Genomic DNA, 20,989 nt, shown 5'->3' on the forward strand with positions numbered 1-20,989 from the left:
GAGTGAAAACTGACTGAAAACTAAAGAAGTTGTGAATAATATATACACTTTACTTATACTGTATATATGGGAGATTTAAACACACATTTATGTGTATAAATAACAAAAAGAAACACAAATAGAACAATTTCTAATTTACCCTGAGTGTATTTTTCTGTGTTCTGTCAAAACGTTTTCAAATCAGTTAAATGATATACCTATATGTTAAAGGCCAATATCAGCTACTGAAATTGGTCGGCCAGTTTATCGTCCAGCCTCTAGTAAAAACGGTAAGTTGTGGTTTTCTCAGGTGTTATTTCTGTGCCGGGCTTATTGACGTTTTCTATATGGATTTAACGAATGAGAAATAAATTATTAATTATTGAGTTTTGCACCTTTTAGCAGGCTGATTTCGTGTTTTCTTAAGGAGCCAGGCATGCTGTTTTCCCATTTATGCTATACTAACTGTTTTCTGATTTATAGTTGCATATTGACAGATATGAGAGTGATATAAATCATCTTCTTTAAATGTCCACAAGAAAGCAAATCAAAGTTTTTCAAAATGTTATATCCTTTTTATGAATTAGGAGACTCATAAAATTATGAAGGCCTATATATACATTGGACAGTGATCTTTAGAAAGCAAATTTATCCTAAAAATATAAACAATGTCTTTGACTACTGACTATTTGAATTTTGGGAAATATCTGTCATCTTGCTGTTCAATGCTAAAATGATTTAAATCCAGGCAGTAGAAACCATATACTTTCAATTGCCAGGAATCACTTAATTAAAATCAGAGCTTTCTATGGTGTGAAAAAACCTCTTCATCATGGCACTGGCCAAAGTCACCACTTGTTTTACACTGAAAAAGCACACAGTAAGGGAGAGCACCTTACACATCCCATACTGTTAGGAAAGTAAAAGATTATTTAAGAACATACAAAGATGGCTTTAGAGTAACAAATAAAATGCGTCACAGTGACATTCAATAAACAGACATGTCCATTCATGAACACTTTCTCACTGGGTTGTTAACCAACCTGGGATAATAGCTTGATCCGATGTTACGCTTTAAGTCCAGCCGGGGTTGTGTGTGGGACCTAGCACCCAGAAGGAGAGCAGCTGAGAACGTGTGAGGGAACCGAAAAGAGAATAAAACAGTCAAACAACAGGACTCACCGTAGGAAAACAGATCCAGTCTCTCGACTCCCCTTTGGAGATCTTTTGTCATCTGTGCACACGGCGTCTGCAGCTTTTTCCGGACACCACAAGACAAACACACAGACAAAGGTACTGTTTCAGGCGTTTTTGTTTTCTGCAAGTATTCCAAAAAGAAAAGAAAAAAACATTATAAGACAAAGGTTTTAACTAATATATATTTATATCAAAACTATTTTTAAGTCACAAACCTTTCTGAATTTGAGAGAAGGATGCTTTTATCACAGACAAGTGCTTCATTTATGTTAATTCATATTTTTTTCATAAAATAATAGATATTTATCTTCAGGTTTAGACTATTAGTATTAAGGCATTTTACCACTATAAGGATCAGAAGCGTTGGATTTGGACAGATAGCAGGTATGGCTGAAGATGTTATCCAAGTATTTATTTATAATGGATCAGTTGACTATGTGGAATTTAAGAAGACAAACACAGAGAACTAGAAGGGAACTCTGAACATGCAGACCTCTGCCCAGGTCAATAGTCCATTCTTGTATGATATGCAACACATTTGTAGCAGTTCTGTTTTCTCCACTATGAAACCACTTTCCCCGAGTAATGACTGCTAGCTGTACAAAGTTTGAACAAGTACGTGTGTATCCCAGATGATTACTGGTACCTATGAAGGTGGACAGTGATATAGAGTCATAATTTTTCTAAAACTGCCTATGTTTTGTCACTATTTAACTTTACTGCCATCTATTGGATATTAAGATGTATGATATTTAATAATGGAGTGAATTATAATTCATGATTCTACCTTGTGATTGAGATCTGCCCCAAAATGTAAGGGGTTCTTCGTTGGCTCGTGCTACATCATTCGACCGAGTGTCATAAAAACTGGTCTGAGTTTTTCCGTAATCATGCTGACAGACAAACAAGACGAACAAAACCATACTGGAAAAAAAAAAAAAACACTTGGTAGAGGTAATCATGACCATACTTTGTTGTCACCTTCGGCTCTGTGGTAAAACTTAGCATGTTTCAGCTTCTAGTTTTGGTTTTACAGGTCACAACTACTGTTTTAGTTCATTCTCACCACTCACATCTCCATTTTCGGCACAAAAAAACACAACTCTGATACTAACTTTACATTTTTTGCCCAGCATCAAACAGTATGCAGACAAAGTTGACGACTAGCTGACTTACATGTGTTTTGTGGTCAGAAATATAATTACAAATCTCTGCTGGATGTGTAAACATGTTAGTTTGTAACTGCCATAACAAATATGCTTTCAGCTTATTTTGTTTCCCTTAAAGAAATAAGCAATGAGTGCAGTTTTGAGTTAACAGCTGCATCCCATTTCCTGTACTTCCATTGGAACACATAGGCCACATGTTGTATAATACATGTCAATGCGTTTATATTTAGTGTGAACTTCGTCAGGGTGGCGTTGTCTCATCGTTGTGCACTTACCGGAAATGATGATCTGAATGCGTCACATTGTTTGGTCATCTTAGTTACAAAAAGTATGTGTACATTATGTGCACCTGTTACAGTTATGTCACAAATGATGAATAGTCTATTGTTATTTGCTGATAATTATCCGCCAACTGTAGAACTATATGCAGAAAAAAGGGCACCAACAACCACAGCTCCTTTTGTACATTTCCTCTAATGTGTTCCTGTGCAGGTTTAGCTCCCTGTTAGTTAGTTAGTTAGTTAGTTAGTTAGTTAGTTAGTTAGTTAGTTAGTTAGTTAGTTAGTTAGTTAGTTAGTTAGTTAGTTAGATTTTCTGTTTGTTTTTTATGCACTCACTCATCCCCCTGCATATTCATTTTGGCAGTATCCATTAATCAGCCACAACATAAAAAACAACGAAAGATAAAGTTTAATATAACAGTCCAACAATAAAGCCTCTTTTCATGAATATTATGATGCTTAGTTGTTATCCAATCTGATTGAGAGTTGCTGATTTATTTTATTGGTCATTTTGGAGCTGATGGTGCTGTTGAACGACTGGTTTATACTGAGTGGTGTCAAACCGATTCATTTAAATAGGAGGCACAAAACATTAGAAACACCTCTCAGTGTAACCCAGTGCATTTCAACAGATCCACAAATTATAGTCTCCAAAATGACCATTAAAATAAATCGACAACTCTCTCAGTGATGATTGAATAACAGTTGAACATAATCCTTTTGAATGGAGGACTTATTGCTGGACAGTTGCATAGCCTATATAGGCTACCTAATGCTTTACCTGCCAGTAGTTTTAATGTTAAGGCTGATTGGTGTATAGTTTTTATACATCCACAACTTTTATACAATATGTCCTGAAATGCTCCCAAGTGCTTCGTGTGTTTATATGTGATCTTCAGGGCGCTGTCACTTTAACACAACTGAGGCTAACTGTGATTAGACATGATTACAAAGCCATTTCAGAGATGACTTTTAGGATTCGCTGTCAGGTTTGGCTTTGTCTCTTTTGTTTATTGTTGTCAGGCTCTGGTGGTCTATTGTCCTGGTAAACAGACTGTAATAAGGATGAGCTTTTTTTTGTTTTGTTTTTATTGCACAGTTTATTCAAGCTTATATGTGTGTTTATGTGTGCCTACAGGGGAGAAAATGAACACTGGAATGAGCACTGGAAAATTTCGAAGTGGTGGGAGAGACAAGTGCAGGTAAGAGCAGCCCAATCCCATACTTATTTATTGTCTTATGCAAAGGTAAAGAGTAGAAAGGAACACAAGTGAGAGGGATGACAGTAATTGTGAGTAAAAGCACAGAGTACAGGAAAAAGGTGGAAACGGAGTCCAGAAAATAACCCCCTCCCCCCCCGTACAATGTTTGAATTGCTTAATCTTCATAAGTAGATTGTGGCTGCTGGAGTCTTTGCATGGCTTTTTGATAAAACCTAAATAATCTGTCGTTCGTTATTTCTCACCAGTGAACCCCCTGGTTATCCACTTAACACTTATGTGCGCTGAAGAATATGCTCTAAGTCTTTGCATGTGACACTGTTACATGTAGTGGCAAGAAGAACTGGGGCACCTATCCCTCTGTCTTAATATTATCCACAGTTATCCAACTATTACACTCAAAGGAATCAGTAACAATAATAATTTTGGGTTACATTGCTCACACATGGAATCAATTATTTTAAACAATAATCAGCACAATATTTATGGCATCCAAAGCGATGTTCAGTTGAGTTGCGCAGCGATGGTATGATGATGTCTATTGTTTCAGATAACAAGTAAAGACATATTTTTTACTGTAATGTACAGAGTTCAGCATCTTGAAATTAAAGATGCAAGTTCGTGAACACATTTAAAACTTGCATTGATAATTACACTACTGTTTCTATGTTAGTTTTTTTTTTACAGAGACAGGTTGGTACTGGCTAAACTCTAAAAGCTCTAAAGCCGAAGATATTCACCGCGTTTATGATTTCGAAATATTTAAACCATTCAAGTATTGGGCAAATGCGTTGCACTTGCTAATTGCTTCCTGTAATATGTACCTCCACACTATTATGTAATTGGTCCACTATTAACTGTGCTGCAACAATCGTTAATTAGACTTATTCGAGCTTTTGTTAAAAAAAAAAAAAAAAAAAAAACACGTCTGTGTTAGAGCTTATAAAACTGCATTTAAGCTCTCCACCCGTCTACCCCCACCTCTCTCTGGGTTTACAAAGATAACCTTTCACCCATATGAGAAGTGCCTGGATTGAGGCCAAAAGAAGCTAATGCTTTTGTGCGCTCTTGTCCCCTCAACTAATGCCGCAGTGTAATTGTGGGGTTAAATACATTGTTCTGTGTGCTCAGCTAATAGAGGGAACGCTGGGAGTAAACCTCTTAGGGATCTGAAGGGTTACTCAAGTCTTGCAACATACTTACCGTGATGGAGGATCAGCATCCAGTCCTCCTCTTCTACCTACACTCTGTGGCTGCACACACTTAAAGAAAAAACTCACTCACATTCACGTGCCTGTCTCCTGCCTGCGATTATGCCCAACGCTGACCCATTCTCGCCTACATTCCCGAGCCAACCCCACGGCTTTGTCACTCGTTGCTCCACAGTTGCATGACCACACAGGACTTGGCCAGAGAAAGGGCTGCACAGACACACTTCACTCCTGGGCTTTTGAGTTTTTCAAGCTGGCCAGTTTGGAGGACCTTTAACAAAAGCTGCCTGGAACACATGCAGAGAGATTTGACTAACTTGGAATCAGTTCATGTTACTTCCAGCAGCCTGGGCGGAGTGGAGGCCCCTCACATCAAATGACTGCAACCAGCTCAACTAAAGAAGTCTGGGGAGAAATCAAACCAAAAGCAGCTCTTTCCCTGGATTTTGCTTGTTTTCCGTTGCTGGACTGCATCTTTATTTTTTATTTGAGTAGTTTCCTTAAATACCGTGAGGACCCTCCGGTTCTTTACGGGTAAACACACTCACCTTCTAAGATGGACCCTCTAACAGACAGTCCACGTGTGCGCTCAGACAGCATGAGCAGCTCGGCATCTCAGGGCTCGAAGTCAAAGATGCTCCTCCGCCAGCGCTTGTCCCAGCTGATGACCTGCATAGAGGACCTGAGCTCTGACGATGAAGCCAGCGAGGAAGTATCTCGCACGCTGGATGAAGCATTTCAGCTCTGTGGACGCTTCATTCCCACAGATGAATTCAGGTTGACCAGTGCACATGCTTACTCACGCATACACAAGTTCACACAGATACACTCGCAACTGGTGTTTATGTTTCCAGGAAAAGTTAAGAACTTCTTATGCTTGTGTAGTTTCACCCTGGAGAAAATGTAGTAGAATCTAAATTATTAAGAAGAAAAAGTTTAATAAACTGATCTTATTGAAATTTATCTAGAGCACTTCTCGGTTTCCAGTTTGACACTTCTTTCTGGTTTCCAGTTAACCCATATGATATCATTAAAGTTGTGAATGTTGAAATGTAAATAGGTTATCAATGTTTTGTTTTGTTTATTAGTTTTACATTTTTTGAGGGCACTAACAGTTGTATTGTAACAATATGTATTGTATTTTGAAATAAAGTAGAAACGAAAGCATGTATTAAGTTTGCACGCCAAAGTTTTACAGATTTCCATTGAACAATGACACTATTGTAATAACAACAAACAAAATGTAATATTGCGGCTAAATTATTTGAATACTTTCTCTTTTTCCATCCCTTTGGTCGAAACTCAACACTCTGACAGGCTGCACATGGTGACCTGGAACGTGGCCACAGCTGAGCCTCCTGAAGACGTCACCTCATTGCTGCAACTAAATGTCCAGCCCCCAGCAGACCTCTATGTGATTGGGTGAGAAATAACATTACATAAAGTGATTAACAAATGAGAGGTAATTATTTATTGGCTTGGCAAGAAAAGAAGGAAAAGATGTCACACTGGACCAAAGTAGCAGGATTAACAATGTCAGTGTGTCATTGTTTGCCTTTTGTTTGTGTTGGTGTGTGTCAGCCTGCAGGAGGTGAACGCCACCCCGGTGAGGTTTGTCTCAGACATGATGGTGGAGGACTCCTGGAGCCACGTCCTCATGGACACGCTGGCACCCAGAGGCTTTGTCAAGGTGACAGAGGACAGAAGAAGGAAATGGGATTTAGTATTGTCACCTGAATGAATGTGTTTTAACAGCAGATATAAACAAATCATACTTTAACACTGTGGGCATACATTTTTTGATTTTGTTTTATTTTACTTATATTTTTCATTCATCTGTAAATATGCAGAAGCATTATATAATATAAGAATCCAGTTAATAATAGACTTATATGATTTGAAACTTGGATAAATAAAGACCAAAAATGTACAAAACTTGTAAAACTTAAAATCTCTCTCTCTCTCTCTTCCTCCACCTGTGTCTAGGTCACATCAGTGAGGATGCAGGGTTTGCTGTTGCTGGTTTTTGCCAAACAAATTCATCTCCCCTTCATCAGAGACATGCAGACCACGTACACTCGCACTGGCCTCTTTGGCTACTGGGTAGGAAATTCGAATGGGGGCGCTGGTTATCCCTGAACCCTGCAGACAACACTAATAAACTGTGCACACCAGGAATCTCACTGGCATCAGATGTTGTAGGGCTTAAACACATTATGAAAGGCCTATTGTGTTTGTTTAGTGGAATGTGCGACAGCTTTGAGAGAAAGAAATCACTGACAAAGAACTAAAACTGGTGCGGTACACTGAGGCAAATACTTGCAAGGCAAATGGTCTAAACCATAATCCACCTTAATCTGCAGTAAACAAATAAATCTGTATTTTTTTTTTCTTTCGATTGGTCTGCTGTCATTCCCTTTGAAAGATTAGATTGAAATCTTCCTCCTCCTCCCCTGTGTATCTGTGTCAGGGTAATAAAGGAGGCGTGTCCGTGCGTTTTTCCTTCTACGGCCACATGGTGTGCTTCCTCAACTGCCACCTCGCAGCTCACATGAACTACGCTCTGCAGCGCGTTGATGAGTTTGAGTACATCCTGGACACACAAGAGTTCGACATCTCTGACACCCCGAATGTCCTGGACCATAAGTCAGTGCATCCACACAGAGGCACACAAACACTGTAAATATATGAGGGTTGTTGCACGGGAAAAATGGGGCCTCGTCTTTTTCTCTCTCTTTCTCACAGGGTGGTGTTCTGTTTGGGGGATCTAAACTTCCGTATCGCAGATCACGGCTTGCACTTCCTCCGCTCATCCATCAACAGTGGACGTTTTAATTTGCTGTGGAACAGAGACCAGGTATTCCACCGCAGAGAGCAACATTCAAACGCACAATATCACACACTTGCTGAGTCATGTCATGTTCCTGCAGCTCCTCATGATGAAGAAGAAGGAACCTTTCCTGCAGGAGTTTGAGGAAGGGCCGTTAAATTTTAAACCCACCTACAAGTTTGACCGTAACTCTGACACCTATGATACCAGGTAACACGTGTCTGTGCAAACAGATATATTACGCACAAATACTCAACACATTAAAAACTTCATCGGTGCTCTTGTTTCTATTTGAATTTTGCACAGCACTCCAAAGACATGGTTGGGTTTTAAGTAAGACTCTATATTTTTTGTGTTGCATGCCCCACAGTCCTTTATGTCTCAGTCACAGCACCATCACAAAGCTTTTTTCCACCACATCCTTAGTTGAAGCAAAACCCCTGAGACACACTGGACTGGCCACAGCAGTAAAACCCTGAAGCACAGTCATAGATGAAGTTGGGAGCAGCTCCTTCTTTTAGTCTTATCCATTCCTGACACCAGCAGCATGTGTGTGTGTCTCTCTGTCAGAAAGAGCACTGTGGCGCTGCCCCTAACCATGTACAGACCCAGGCCCCTGCAGCGCTGCAGCACCACCCTCTTCTTCGTCCTCACCTCCCTCACCTGGGGGCTGCTGTCTGTCTGTTTGGGGGGCTGGTACAGGGAGCTAGACCCGCCAAGGTGGGTATCTCCATAGATACGCCCCTTAAGAAAAAAGAGAGGGCACCCATATTATAGAATAGAGACATTGAGGGTTATTTACATATAACCTACAATCAAGTATATGGAGAAACTGATGTAACTGACAAGACACAAATGTGTGAATTGCAGACATGATCTTCAAATCCATTAGACCTGAACTCCCCTCTGCACCCAGCACACCCCTGCTTTTTATAGTGAGTTAGTGTATATATCGGCTGTAATACCATTTCAAATGGTATTGTCCACTCGTAGTATCCCTCATCTCTCCTCAGCATGCTGCACTGTAGGTACAACTCTGCATTGCGTGTGTGTGTGTGTGTGTGTGTGTGTGTGTGTGTGTGTGTGTGTGTGTGTGTGTGTGTGTGTGTGTGTGTGTGTGTGTGTGTGTGTGTGTGTGTGTTTGTGTGTGTTTGTCTGGTTTGTGTTCTTTAACAGCACGTTTTTCTAAAATTTGTATATAAGAATTGTACGTTTGATTTCAATTGATTGACTTAAATGGATATGTGGCATATCAGGTAAGAAATGGAAACAAACATTTTAACTCAACCTCAAAGTAAAATTGTGATTGTGAACACTTTTATTTTCTCTGCTCAGTGGGAAGAAGAGGAAGCCAGCCTGGACAGATCGGATCCTCTGGCGGATTAAACCCAATAGCCTGACGTCACAGGACGATGATGATGATAAGGCATCGACTTCCACAGATGAAGCACAAGATGAGTATCCAATCCTGGTCGCCCAGGACAAATATACCAGTGACATGAGCTACGGAGTTAGTGACCATAAACCTGTCATTGCAACCTTCAGTGTGGAGGTGAGAGCAGATGCACTGTAGGACACGAGGACTCATGTTGGTCTTCTTCTTTCCCATTAATTCAAACAGAAGAGCTTTTCCTGCATTTTTAAAGCGCCTTCTCAATATTCCTGTCTTTCCAACAGCTGAGGAAATTCTTTGACACTCCACTTGTGCATGTATCTCCTGTGGGTTTATGGAGTGCTGACCAGGATGCACTTCTAACCTACACCGTCCAAGAGGACTTCTTGTCTTCCACATGGGACTGGATTGGCCTATACAAGGTACTGGGACAGATGTAGACAAATAAAGTCAGATGGTAAAACAAAATGACACTAGGTGGATTTGAACTGATGGGTTTGTTGACCTGCAGGTGGGATTTAAAAGTGCGTCTGACTATCAAACCTTTGTTTGGGTCAGAGAGATTGACCTGCCAGAGATAAATGAAGTCATCCAGGTAAGGTGCATTTTTGAGGTATTTGTTTTGACACCTGCTGTATGATTGTTTGCGTAATTTACGTGTGTGTGTGTGTGTGTGTGTGTGTGTGTGTGTGTGTGTGTGTGTGTGTGTGTGTGTGTGTGTGTGTGTGTGTGTGTGTGTGTGTGTTGTTTGCAGATAAGTGTGGATAAAGATGAGATCCCTCTGCTTGGTGGACTGTATGTTTTGGGTTACTTCAGCACAAACATGCAAAGCATCCTTGGCCTCAGTGCTAGCTTCCAGGTGAGTGGACCATTATCACCTCTGTATTTTGTTATGTGTCATCATCTTATTATCACTTGTTTAATTAGAGGATGATCATGTCTATCTATTTATGTGATCACTAAGTGTATATCTGCTGAAAGAAATGTGCATGGCGCTGTACTACCTTCTGAATCCCAACTTTGTTTTGGTCCTGCAGATCCTGGAGTCAAAGCGCGCTGTCATGGAAGGCCTCGTTCCTGAAGAGATCAATGGGGTCAACAAATAAGAACAAATTTACTGCAGGGCTACATTTTACTCCTGTCTGCTGCAAAGTCCCACAGATTTGATTCAGACTTTAAAATGCCCAGAGATGAACTCCCTCATCTACTAGATAAGCCGACTCTGTCATTAAATAATGGCCACCGCACAGTGCCAACACATGGACTGGAAACTTCAATTAGTTTTTTCCTACTCTGCCTTCAAGGTTCAATCACAGTGGAGCAGGTTTGCTACAAAAAAATAAAAATCACTTTAATGAGCAGCCTAGCAGCGGATCCAGAGGCCTTTTTAGCCTATCAGACAACAATTACAGGAATAAACATGCCAAACTACACAGGTGCTTTAAAACAAAAATTGTGTTAAGTTTTGTTTTTGAAAATAGTAGAAGTGCACTGTGGGTCAATATAGTCCTCTGTCAAAGATTATTTGAATATACATTTTTATCTTTTGGTTTGGTCTACATTAGTGCCCCCGCAGGTTATACAGTAATCATGACACTTGTATAGAAGATTCTATGTTGATGCAGACTATTTTGCTTTATGTTATAATAATGAAGAAAGATACATCTGATAATTGAGTTTTAAAATTCTTTATATGGGCTGTTTGCACCAACTGTTGGACCCAAGTGTCTCAGAGAAGTAGGAGAAAAAACACTTGAATTACTCATCCAACATTTAATGTTAGATATGGGCTTTGATGGGGATTTCTACACTGAGTAATATATTGCTTTGTAACAATATGTGTAATGTAAATGAGGATAATGTAAATCTAATGTGCACAATGACCCTAAGGCAGCAAACAGAATAATGATTATAATTTGATTTGACATGGATTTAAAGATTTATTTATCCTGCTCTAAGTTGTGATTTCTCAACAGAATGCAATACAGGGTTCCTTTTCTATTCCAAAGCAAAAATTATGATTGTTTTCAAAGAAGAAATGTGTGTGCATGTGTTGAAATTGTGTATAGCTGGTTGTTTGATTGAATGAATGCAACAGGAAGTTAAGCCGAAGGATGTGAGGTAACAAACCACTGGAAAAGAAGTGCTGTGAAATCTGTCTGTGATCACTGTGACTTATCTTTAAAATGTAAGTAGGATGTTTTCCTCTTGATGAAAACTTGCCAACTCAATCCATCCTCTCAACAAGTTTGTAGTCTAATAAAAACTGAAAATTACCAGCTGACTGAAAGTATGTTGATATATTGCATAAGAACTGATTTATTTGTGATTATATTTTTTCCCCTCCAAGGTTAATGACGAATTAGGGGGATAGTGATGAGTACTAAGTTAAAACACCAGTAATTCATAACTGTAACCTTAGCCTAAGAATTTTATTTTATTACAACAGAATCAATTTCAGTGAATCAAACACATGCAATCAAACCCAATTCTGACTTGAGGGCATGAAATTAAGAAAACCTCTGACTATTTTCTCTTTCACCTTAAATCTGTAGGCTCATTGCAGAGTTTATTGCACATGCAGAACCAACCTATTCAGACTTATAGGTTCATCTGGGTGTTTATGTGGTGTTAGATGTAATTTATTTATAAGTCATTAGCTATTTTATTTTCACATCATTTCTGGTAAACTTGAAAGAACTACATGGAAACCTAAATATTTCAGATTCATAGGGTTAACAGATAAACCCGTCACGTTATTTATCTATAGGCCTACATATGATTGTATGTTCAAATGTGTATTTGAATATGCATAATACCAGTATTATGCTGCTAAATGGCCTATATCATTTCTCGCTACTATAAACGAGACAACGTAGTAGGACTAAGACATATAGACAGATATGACTCCTAATTAATACATTAGTAATTAAAACTGCAAGCAGTGATAAGCGGGCCCTTGCACGCTGCACGTCGAGGATCCAGCGGGTCGGGGCCGCCGGCTCCCCAACATGCAGCACGCAAGGGTCTGCATATTCCCGCTTGCAGTTTTTATTTTTTTTCTCGATCTCGTTCCTTATTCTTCTCAAAAGAAATTGCCTTTTTTTGGCAGCTCTAACATCTTCAAAAACTCATGAAAGTTGGTGCCTGACGCAAGTTTCATGAGGTTTGGAGCATCGTTTGACCATAAACCTCAACTTCCTGTGTCACGGTGAAACATCAAACTTAGCCTCATCACCCTGACTATACAATATACAAAAATGACTTTTATCCCTTTTTGGAGTGTGACCTTTTTCTGAACTGACGTGATTGCCTCAAGTGGGGATTGAACCCAGTTACTTCTCACTGAGGCAAATGCTCTAACAATTGCACCACTGTCATACAATAGCATGTTGTCCAAAATATATAAAAAAAAAAAAAATCATACTCAACTAAACAGGAAGTCCGCCATTTTGAATTTAGTCACCTTTTTTGGCTATTGGCATGTGTTGTATTTTAACAAATTCCTCCTACAGACTTTGATGTACCGACCTGAAGTTGTGTCTGTCCTATCTTAACACCTAGGAGATGAAAAGTTATCAAAGGAATTTATTTTCGTCGATCAGTGTGCCCGTGGCGGCCATTTTCAGCGTCTCGCCATGAAACTACAAGTTGCTGTAACTTTTATGTACATATTCCAATCTTCCTCAAACGTTACATCCCTGATAAAAGTCTGCCATGATCACATGAACCTAAATTCGGGTAAGAATAGCCTTAACATGTTGATGATGATATATTGAGAAGCCTTATCGTCAAAGGGCATCGCTACGGTGATGTGGCAAACTTTGTTGTTTTAAATTATTAAAAGTCATGACAAAGTGGGGGGGCTTGAACCCCAAACTTTTGGCTGAGAGTCAACACTGCTAACCACCAATCTCCCCAGGAAATGGTCTGCATTGTGAGAAATCTTTGGCTCACTGCAACTCCACCGTCTACAAATATTCATTCAAAAGCGACCAAAATTGCCGCAGACATTCTTTGGATAGTAGATATACTTGTTTTCAAGGGGGTCTGCAGTGATATTAAATATCTTCCTATAATGTGTAATGTATGCAAAACTTTTTCAATTTCTTCAAACATTTCAACTTAACTAAAAGTTGAATTACCATCAACGGGCCAAGGTGGAATTTGAACCATTAATAGCAACCTTGGTGAAGTAGACTCTTTTACCTGTTGAGTTAACCAGTTGAAATCACTGGAAAAGCTCTGAGTAAACTCAGTGAAACACTTTCTCCGTCGCAACTCTTTCTTCAGCGTTGAAGATACTCCGGCGGTCTACGATGCTGTTTCAGAGCTGGAAATGACCTCATGAGGACGCTGTTCGAGCCCCGCTCATGGTATTACACACGTTTCACGGAGGGCAAGACCCTCTAAGGGTAACCCACATGGTTGTGCATTTGCTGGTTTTGGGTTTGTGTTGTAAATGCAGTCATGCCAATACCAAACCAAAGGTCAACAATAATACAAAAAGTCAATCACAAAAAACAAAGGGTGTGTCTTCTTGCATTTCTGTCCAAACTCCCACAAACTTGAATCCCATTTATACATTTTAATGTCATAGAATGACTTTTTTTTGTAATCATATTTCAGACAACATGCTCTAGTATGACAGGGATGTTGTGGTTAAAGCAGTTGCCTCACAGTGAGAAGTAACTGGGTTCAATCCCCACTTGAGGCATCATGTCAGTTCAGAAAAAGGTCACACTCCAAAAAATGATTAAAAAAAATAAATAAATAAATAAAAATAAAAAGACAGCATGTCGTCCAAAAAGTGACTCAAAATTCATTTTTGTATATAGTATAGCCAGGACGATGATGTTTGATATTTCGTTGTGACACAGGAAGTTGAAGTTTAAGGTCATTAGATGCTCCAAACCGCAGGAAACTTGTGCCAGGCACCAACTTTCATAAGTTTTTGAAGATGTTAAATCCGATGTTAAATTTTTTTTTTTTTTTTTTTTTTTTTTTAAAGAAGAATAAGGAACGAGATCGAGAAAAAAAAAAAAAGTAAACTGCAAGGGGGAATATGCAGACCCTCGTGTGCTGCACGTCGGGGAGCCTGCGGGCCTCAACCAGCTGGATCCCTGACGTGCAGCGTGCTGAGGGCCCGCAGATCACTGCTTACAGTTTTAATGACATTATTATTATTATTATTATTATTATTATTATTATTAGTGTTAGTAGAAGAAGTATCATCATTTACACAGAGTATTTAAAAAAAAATAGAGCAGGGAACTACAGAAATATAATAAAGGTTAAAGATGAGTATGGTAAACTCCCATAATGCATTGCGCGGAGCTGTTCACAGACATGACAACTTCGGCTTCCTGGTAAATCTTTCGCTGAAAGGCTCTTCGGTGATAAACACGTGGGGAGCTCTAACGCGCCGTTACTGAGCTTAAAGGTAAAGTTTTAGCGTATTTATTAGTCGATCCAGAGTCAGATCAAACTCGACCCGGTTGTGTAGACGGATGTCGGCTCTCCTCCTGCTCTGTAAAATATGTTCTCAAAAGATTTAGATGTTGAAAATGTTAGCTGACTGCAGGCTAGCGCGGTTAGCCAACATGCTCCCGGCTCTGTTTCCTAAATAAACGTCAGTGAGTTAAGGTAATGGGTATTGTGTCGTAAAGTGTTGCTTCGATGTGGACAATATTTCAAAATTGAGATTTGACAGCACCTCGTGGCGAACTACATCCGTTTTAATGGGATGGACAGGCTAATGCTAAATCTGTTAACAAATCCAGTGTCAAGGTTTGGGCTTTTAGTGATGCAGCACCCGTGAGCCTCAAACACGTTCACAACGTAATCCAGGAGCAGGTATCTGCCATTCAGAGAGGGACTATTCAAATAAACGTATTTATGATTGTGTATTTATCTGTCTCTCCCCCTCCCTCCTCTCCCTCCTGGTATGTAAAAATATCTTGTCAGATCCAAAGCAAGCAGATGACGATGAGTGAGGACGTGGAGCGGCTGCTGATCCAGTTTCAGGACGAGAATGGGGAGCTCCTGGGCTCCCCCTTTGATGTGCCTCTAGATATAACCCAGGACAAACTACAGCTCGTCTGCAATGCGCTGCTACAGAAAGTAACCTGACGTTTAATAACTTAATTCACACATCTTCACGTGTAGGCTTTCCATCTTTCGTATTCAGCCACGTTTTGTCCACCTCCATGATATTTCCTTTTAAATAGCCTCAGAGGTTAACATACTAACGGTGGAAATCACTTGGAACGATCCCGATCGTATTTCTCACTGTTATTTCAACTGTATTCAAGTAACCAACTGCAGATGGCTTTATTGAAAATGTATTAACGCCTTAATACAACTGTCTTGAGATCATCTCTTTAGCCCTTCTTTGACATTTAAGTTCTTCAAAGCTGAAATGTAAGATTGAGTGAATGTCTTGTTCTTTTGCTGTCGTCCTCTTGCAGGAGGAGCCAGTGCCGCTGGCGTTTTTTGTGCGCGGAGAGGCCGAGGTGGTGTCTAGTTTGGGATCATGTGTTAAGGCTCTTGAAGTCGAGACTGAGCAGGTTCTGCCGGTGGTGTACCAGCCTCAGGCTGTCTTCAAGGTCCGGGCTGTGGCCCGCTGTACCAGCACACTCCAAGGACACACAGAGGCCGTCATCTCAACTGCCTTCAGCCCCACTGGCAAGTGAGTAACTCTGACAGAGTGAACAACTGTCAGCTTTTCTTTGACAATTTGTCAACAGACTATAAGATACATCAACACATAGAGGGGATTAAAACAATACATAAAGTTCTCAGGTCACACCCCTGGATAAGTAGCTGCTAATGAATTTGTCATTGTTTGTTTCAGATATCTGGCCAGCGGTTCAGGTGATACCACAGTGCGTTTTTGGGACCTGACAACTGAGACACCTCACCACACCGCCAGAGGTACAAAGTCACTTCTATAAGGCAGCATCGTTCGCTATTCATCAAGATACAGATGATTGATTGATGGTTTTATACACCACTAAACTGTGTTGTGCTTTGTTTAAGGACACACACATTGGGTGCTTAGCATCGCCTGGTCACCTGATGGCAAGAAGCTGGCTTCAGGGTGCAAGAACAGTCAGGTGGGCTTCAAACACACACACACACACACACACACACACACACACACACACACACACACACACACGTACGTCTGACCTGTGTGTATTACGATGTATTCCGTGATGTATTTACTTCTGGTTTGGCTGTGTCTGCAGATCTTTCTGTGGGATCCAGTGACGGGTGCACAGATGGGGAAGACTTTGACAGGACACACCAAGTGGATCACTTGGCTCTGCTGGGAACCTCTCCATCTGTGAGTTCATCACTTTCTCACGTCTGGAAATTGCTGTCTTTTACTTCACTGCAGACTTGAAATCCCATTCAGATGCAGCTTGTGTATCAATGTATTTTACCTCTGAAACGGCACCTTTTATTCCTTTTTCATCGAGGATTTTTGAATATGTTACACAAGATATAACAGGGTTAGGTTATTGGAGAAGTAGTTAGTTTCAGAATCCTGAGCTTGCTGGCTGGCTGTCATGAGGTACTGGGACACTTGAATTAAAAGGATCCTTTACATAATTTCCTGTACAACATGGGACATTTATTCAGTTCACTAAAATATTGTGAAACAGAAAACCAAAATATAGTTGCATAGTATACTTTATAAATACGTTCTGTTCCCAAAGTGAGAATGATCATCCAACTAAAAATCAAGCATTGCAATATAACTTTACAGAAAAAAAAAAAAAAAAAAAAAAAGATCTAATCTGTGGCTTCTATGCAGACGAACATGTAGCCACGGCTGCCTCAAAGCTGCAATCTCCCATAAATCCAAGTCAGATGTTTGTAAATGTCACCAGTGTGACAGCAGAGGCGGGTCATCGATAAGTCGGACCGTCATGACTAGTCCCAACTTGTCCAAATTATATTATATTCTACAGATAGAGACCCGAACACTGGGAGAGTTATATCATGAATATTGAAGTAATGATGACATAACTACGCTGACAAGCTGGTCAATTTTCCAGTTAGTTTTGGAAAATCCAACAATGAATTGCTATTTATCGGTGAAATAACAAGAGTTGTGAAGTGCTGTAGTGTGGCGTTTGTCAACTGGTGGGTCGCGACCTATTTCAAGTTGGTCATGATGTGTGCGTTGTTTAAAAAAAAAATAAAAGTTGAGGTGGGAAGAAAATCGTAACTTTTTTTTAACGTCAAAATAATTCCTGCTTTTCTTTTAAAGGCACTCGTTTCCCATGACGCAGCATGCATGGGGTAGCCATTTGCTGCTAATGCTGTCATGTCCACAGTCTAAAACTACACTCGTCACAGCAGTAGTTTGCATTTGTAAACATGGCAACACTCAAATACAGCAGTGACTGTATGAAATCTGGGTTTTTCTTACACTGAGGACAAAAGCTCAGTGATGCCCACTGCTGGCACATGAAAGCATGAAACAATAACACTCCGCCTATAAAAACAAACCTGTTCACTACTTTCAAAGATGACTCGAGGAGCTAAAGGCATCGCAAAAGTGCCTCACGTCTTCATGTGTGAAGCAAGAGCAGGAAGTCAGCATTTTACCACGTAGCTCACCAGTTTCCAAAGTCCAAAGAAGAAGACCTTATGTTACCCGGGAGGTGCTTGATCAATCTGCATGTTGTTCAGTATGTTCCCCTCATTGGCTTTCTCTGCTACAGTTCCTTTTAGATTTTTTTTATGAAACTTCATGAGCATCACCAGTTTAATTTATAGCATATTTACCTTTTAATTCAAGATAAGTCTGCTTTTTTTAAATTTCATTTAAAAGGTACGTTTTAAGTTTGAATTGCATATATATGCATGTTTGTATGGGAGATTACACGGCGTTACAGAAGCTAGTAGGAGAGAGAAGCTAGTGCCTGCAGGTGTCTGTAGTGTGCCGGTGTTGTTAGATTTTGAATTGGGACTGACTAAAACATTCTGCTCTGATCCGCCTCCTCTTCTCCCTTTCAGTAACCCAGAGTGTCGGTTCTTAGCCAGTTGCTCAAAGGATGGCTCGGTACGGATCTGGGACACTGTGTTGGGACGCTGCGAGAAGATCCTGACTGGACACACTCAGTCAGTCACCTGTGTGAAGTGGGGAGGAGATGGACTGCTGTACACTTCTTCCCAGGACAGGACAGTCAAAGTGTGGAGAGCGAAAGATGTAAGTGTGTGTGGCTGAGTCGCAAACAGTATCCGTTGCCTCGAACAGACAGAGTTAAATGAGAGGGAGGAGACATCTGCGTGGCAAAGAGTAATGAGATGTGATTATCTGTTGACATAGGGTGTCCAGTGCAGGACTCTGCAGGGCCACGCCCACTGGGTGAACACTCTTGCTCTCAGCACAGACTATGTCTTGCGTACTGGAGCATTTGAACCTGCCACTGCCACCATTAACCCTCAGGATCTCACCGGATCACGTAAGGCCCGCCACTCTTGTGGGACACTTGTTTCGATGTTTATAAGAGGATGTATGAAGTAACACGTTTTTTTGTTGTTGTTTTTTTTCCCCCAGTGGATGAGCTGAAGGAGAGAGCCTTGCAGAGATATAATAAAGTTAGGGTAAGTACTGTCGATTGTGACGTGTAAAAGTCCATCCGACACGTCCCTGTTGCAGTGCCCAGACGCTGTTCTTATGCTGCAGGGTTCAGCTCCAGAGCGCTTGGTGTCAGGCTCAGATGATTTCACCTTGTTCATGTGGAATCCTGCAGAGGACAAGAAGCCGTTGGCCAGGATGACCGGCCACAGCGCTCTGGTCAACGAAGTGCTCTTCTCCCCAGACACCAGGCTGCTTGCCTCCGCCTCCTTCGATAAGTCCATTAAAATCTGGGATGGACGCACTGGAAAGTAAGAAAATCTCTCCTCCGCAAAACTCCTCTCATCTCTTCACGGATGAGAACTCGAATGAATCTGCATGTAATACTTCGGTTGTCCAGCTGATGGCACTGTCAGCTTAAGATGTGTGTCTTAATAATGTTCACCGCTTGTCCACTTGCCCACAGGTACTTAATGTCCCTGCGGGGCCATGTGGCATCTGTGTATCAAGTGGCGTGGTCGGCAGACAGCAGGCTGCTGGTCAGCGGCAGCAGCGACAGCACACTTAAAGTTTGGGACATCAAGACTGGGAAGCTAAACATGGACCTTCCTGGCCATGCTGACGAGGTGAGGGAAAGAACACTGCCATCGCTTCTTCCTCAGAAATGTGTGTTGACAGTATTTTTTTATTAATCGCTTTGTTTCTTACCTGCTTAGGTTTATACAGTGGACTGGAGTCCTGATGGGCAGCGAGTGGCCAGTGGCGGGAAAGACAAATGTCTCCGAATGTGAGTGTGACACCAGGAAGCCTCTTTCTTTTTATCCGTTTATTAGAGGGGTCAATGCTTCCTCACACCGAAACCTTTGGTCTTGTGTTGTCCATTTCCAGATGGAGGAGATAGCCACGTCGCCGTTCTTCGTCCTGACTTCCGCAGAGGATGTCACAGCTTCTACTGTCAAGAAGCCTGACAGCTGGAGCAAAAGGTGGATAGACTGCATCTAAACACACTTTATGACACTGTCTGTCAATAACGGCATTGTGTCGAGGAACTCCAGTCTTCAAGTCACAATACAAATGCCCTTCAACCTGGGTGGGAATGTTAACGTTGGAAGACTGTAAAGGTGTTTGGCTTGACACCCATCCGTGCATACATCTGAACCAGATCATCCGCAGCACCTTAAGCCTTACTAGATGAACTATACACTGTTGGTGACTGGTGGACCAGCAAGACAACAGGTGGGAGCACTAATACCTTCCTCTGATTTCAGTGGCGACAGAGGTCGTCCTGCTCCCTCAGCCTTTAATCTCCTCGGTCCTGAAGTCAGCAAAGCCTCAACCTGCAGGTTTTTCAGCAGGCTGTAGTGAAGCCAAGTGTCACCAAGTCTGAACTGTGTGAGTCACATCCCGCTGTTGAAACGACTTGTTCAACATTCCAGTTACACGAGTGTAAAGAATCAGCTTTAAATTAAGTGTTTATCGTGTTGACATGGCTTTAAGTGGTAGTATGGTCTTAAAAGTGTTAATGGAAACCAGCAGGTAAAAATATTATTCATTATTTATCATAAACGTTAGGTCTTTTAAGCTCTGCTACCTATTGCATGGTGTTCACCCTCCTGTCAATCAACCAATTTGTGAAAATATGGAACAGCTATTTTTCCCATTCGTCACTGTACAAATAAACCTTTTTAAAATGATTTTTAAAATGTTTCATGCATCCTTGAATGCAGTACTTGTGCCTCAATTTGCATAATTTTGAGTTTTTATAGTTTATACCGTCTGTTGAGGTCATTTTTAAAAGGTACTGGTCGGTTAAAGGACTAGAATTTACTTAAATTAGCATAATTTTTAGACAAGTGATGCTTTCAATTCATCCACCTAACAACTGATAAACAGTGAAGCGTCATTGCAGTGTTACAGCCATCATGGTTGTAAATAGGAATACAAACAGTTGCATCTATTTCATAAAATTTCCAAAAAGATTTAATAATACAGGATGGAAGTTAAATGTACTCTACAGTGCAAAACTGGGTTTTCTCATTCATAATTAAATGTACGTGCCAACACAGAATCTGCACCAAACAATTTATTTTTATTAATCTGACATGTTA

The 20,989-nt window shown here is 40.6% G+C and overlaps 2 protein-coding genes across 2 annotated transcripts; both read left to right on the plus strand.

Moving 5' to 3' along the window:
• The first annotated feature begins 5,613 nt into the window (after positions 1-5,613).
• inpp5kb (inositol polyphosphate-5-phosphatase Kb) lies at positions 5,614-10,713 on the plus strand. The gene is made up of 13 exons (XM_069145581.1): positions 5,614-5,834; positions 6,375-6,479; positions 6,639-6,747; positions 7,044-7,160; positions 7,528-7,703; positions 7,803-7,914; positions 7,988-8,097; positions 8,194-8,220; positions 9,223-9,439; positions 9,565-9,702; positions 9,792-9,880; positions 10,040-10,139; positions 10,318-10,713. Exons 1-13 carry the CDS (start codon positions 5,614-5,616, stop codon positions 10,384-10,386), a joined length of 1,590 nt encoding a protein of 529 aa, XP_069001682.1. The 3' UTR covers positions 10,387-10,713.
• Positions 10,714-14,644: 3,931 nt separating this feature from the next.
• Positions 14,645-20,817, plus strand: nle1 (notchless homolog 1 (Drosophila)). Its single transcript, XM_069146377.1, has 13 exons — positions 14,645-14,723; positions 15,248-15,403; positions 15,751-15,971; positions 16,137-16,216; positions 16,322-16,398; positions 16,534-16,631; positions 18,317-18,509; positions 18,630-18,765; positions 18,861-18,907; positions 18,990-19,192; positions 19,348-19,507; positions 19,598-19,668; positions 19,770-20,817. The coding sequence occupies exons 2-13, from the start codon at positions 15,263-15,265 to the stop codon at positions 19,780-19,782; spliced, it is 1,440 nt and encodes a 479-aa protein (XP_069002478.1). The 5' UTR covers positions 14,645-14,723; positions 15,248-15,262; the 3' UTR covers positions 19,783-20,817.
• The last annotated feature ends 172 nt before the right edge of the window (positions 20,818-20,989 follow it).

Source organism: Embiotoca jacksoni, unplaced genomic scaffold, assembly GCF_022577435.1.
Source record: "Embiotoca jacksoni isolate LCO1_2020_lvr unplaced genomic scaffold, fEmbJac1.0.p SCAF_13, whole genome shotgun sequence".
In the NCBI taxonomy this organism is placed as follows: Eukaryota; Metazoa; Chordata; class Actinopteri; family Embiotocidae; genus Embiotoca; species Embiotoca jacksoni.

Coding starts and splice junctions, on each gene's coding strand:
- inpp5kb (XM_069145581.1), top strand. CDS start 5,614: ATGGACCCTCTAACAGACAGTCCACGTGTGCGCTCAGACAGCATGAGC. Junction 5,835..6,374: donor ATTCCCACAGATGAATTCAG/GTTGACCAGTGC, acceptor ACACTCTGACAG/GCTGCACATGGTGACCTGGA. Junction 7,161..7,527: donor CTGGCCTCTTTGGCTACTGG/GTAGGAAATTCG, acceptor TATCTGTGTCAG/GGTAATAAAGGAGGCGTGTC.
- nle1 (XM_069146377.1), top strand. CDS start 15,263: ATGACGATGAGTGAGGACGTGGAGCGGCTGCTGATCCAGTTTCAGGAC. Junction 16,399..16,533: donor CAGGGTGCAAGAACAGTCAG/GTGGGCTTCAAA, acceptor CTGTGTCTGCAG/ATCTTTCTGTGGGATCCAGT. Junction 18,510..18,629: donor AAGTGTGGAGAGCGAAAGAT/GTAAGTGTGTGT, acceptor CTGTTGACATAG/GGTGTCCAGTGCAGGACTCT.